This window comes from Tupaia chinensis, unplaced genomic scaffold (genome assembly GCF_000334495.1).
Source record: "Tupaia chinensis unplaced genomic scaffold, TupChi_1.0 Scaffold000131_1, whole genome shotgun sequence".
Lineage (NCBI taxonomy): Eukaryota > Metazoa > Chordata > Mammalia > Scandentia > Tupaiidae > Tupaia > Tupaia belangeri.
The window spans coordinates 1,042,068-1,044,259 of NW_006159600.1; the positions used below are offsets into that span (position 1 = coordinate 1,042,068).

At 66.1% G+C, this 2,192-nt stretch overlaps 1 protein-coding gene across 1 annotated transcript in view; it reads right to left on the bottom strand.

Annotated features, from left to right (window-relative positions):
• The window catches only part of MBOAT7 (membrane bound acylglycerophosphatidylinositol O-acyltransferase MBOAT7), an 11,457-nt gene that overhangs the window by 3,578 nt on the left and 5,687 nt on the right, over nucleotides 1–2,192 (bottom strand). Inside the window, 3 exon segments of the mRNA XM_014586367.1 lie at nucleotides 219–395; nucleotides 1,936–1,981; nucleotides 1,984–2,191. Of these exon segments, the coding sequence (XP_014441853.1) occupies nucleotides 219–395; nucleotides 1,936–1,981; nucleotides 1,984–2,191 (431 nt within the window).

Below are 2,192 nucleotides of genomic sequence, written 5' to 3' on the forward strand. Positions count from 1 at the left end.
GCACCTGCCTCTGCTGACCGCCTCCGGCACCTGCCTCTGCTGACCCCCTCCGGCGCCTGCCTCTGCTGACCCCCTCCGGCGCCTGCCTCTGCTGACCGCCTCCGGCGCCTGCCTCTGCTGACCCCCTCCGGTGCCTGCCTCTGCTGACCCCCTCCAGCTCCTCGCCTCTGCTGAAGCCGGGCACGACTCCCTCCAGGGCGCCCCGGAGGCCCACTCACCTCAGGACGTAGGAGCGGGCGGGCGCGCTCTTGTAGATGTACTGCGCCAGCCACCACTGCACCGTCATGTTCCAGTAGCGCATGCCGTCACGCACGCGCACGCAGAAGTCCGTGCCGTAGCAGTCGATGTTGCGGACGGCCTCATAGTCGTACTCCCAGGAAGCCGCCTCCTCCGGACTGGGGGGTGGAGGGTGAGGGTGGGGGACAGACATGCAGCTCAGCCAGGTCCCCTCCCGATGCCTGCACCTGTCCCAGCCCCGGACGCTAGGGAGGGGATCCCGGCCAGGCGACAGCTGTGGCCATCATGGGGCAGTGTAGCCCAGAGGGAGCCTTCGGGGGAGGGTGGTGGTGGGCCGGGGCACAGCTCACCACGGCAGGGAGCTCCTGACCGAGGCTAACAGGGCCTAGGCCGCCGTGGGAAGCCCTGAGGGGCTGTGGTCAGAGCTACGAGTCCGGCAATGAGTCCGAGCTCGGCAGGCACGTGAGTCTCCGAGTACAGTCCTTGCTAAACTGCCGGGCACCGTGGTTACTGGGGAAGCATCGCCCCAACCAAGGCGGCTTGCGGTTGCTAAGGAGATGACGTCTCAGTGATGGCTGTTGCTAGGAAAGAGGCATTCCTTAGCAACAAGGCCTAGATGTTTAGGAAAGCTTCCAGAAAGGACTTTTGTCTGGTCCCATGATTGTCCGAGAAGTGTCACCTCCAGCAGTACAGAGACTCCCAGGTCCTTGGCACCAGGAGCTCTGGCTGCGGGGGAAGGAACACCCCTGGCTGCTCTGATGACAGGAGGGGGACAGTCCTCTAGGAGCAGGGGTCTAGCAGGGTGGCACGGCCTCCAGGTGCTGCTCGACTTCCCTACGGCCCTTGCTCCAGCAGCTGGGGCCAACCTGGGCAATGGCCATAAATTCGTGGGGGTGCTACAGCCCCAACGGAATAGTGGCCATGAGCACTGGGGATGGCCCAGCCCCGGCAGGAGCGGCTCCAGTACCCAGAGCTGGCCTGGCCCCGCGTGGGAGGCAGGAAGTGGGGGCACCCATGCCCGGCTGCCTGGGCACTCCCCTAAGCCACCTGGCAGCCCAGGGCTGCAGGCTTTGTGGCAGTGCCAGGCAGGGCAGGACAGGGCAGGGCAGGGGCAGCGAGAGCAGCAGCTGCAGGCAGCCTCGGCCAGCGGGGTAGGGAGGCTTCCTGGGCAGCAGAGGAAGCACCCTGCGACACTGGGACGCGTCCCCTGCACTGGAGAACAGGGAGGTTGCTTCCTCTGACAGTTGGCAACTGAGGCTCCGTGGGACAGTGTCCGACGGAGAGGACAAAGGGGCAGCCCAGGGGTGTTGCTTCTGTAGCCACAAAAAGCAAGACTCCTGGCAAGAAGGGGCAGACCCCAGTTACTAGGGATCCTGCATCCTTAGCAAAGGGGGGGGGGTCCTTCAGTTGCCAGGGAACTGTTTCCCTAGCAACAGGATCAACCCGAAGGATGGCCCTAGCAAGGGGGCACAATCCCATTCTTGGGGTGACGCTTTCTCCCTTCCTTAGCAGCAGAGGGCAAGTCATCATATGGAGGGGAGACAAGCACTGCAAAGGGGCGACCCGCAGGCCGACCTCTGTTGGCCACGGTGGTGGCCCTGCCCCCTGCTCCCCCGTGCTCCTCCCTGCTAGGGGCAGAGCCAGCCCTTGGTGGTGGGGCCTGCTGGGTCTCGGGCAGCCTCCCTCCCGCTGCCTGACCTGCTGGGGGGTGGGCATTGGAGGGTGGGGCCGCCCCCGGCCCGTGGGCGCCCACGGGTGAGCCCCCGAAGCCGGCGGCAATGCAGCCGCACTCGGCGGCAATCCAGGCCACGTAGAAGCGCATGCGAAAGGCGAAGAAGACGGGGATCATGTAGAAGAGGCGGGCGGGCAGCGGGCGGGCGTAGAAGGCGTCCTCGCGCACGGCCTCCAGCGGGAAGAGGTGGGAGGACAGCAGGAACAGCAGGCCGGACACGGGG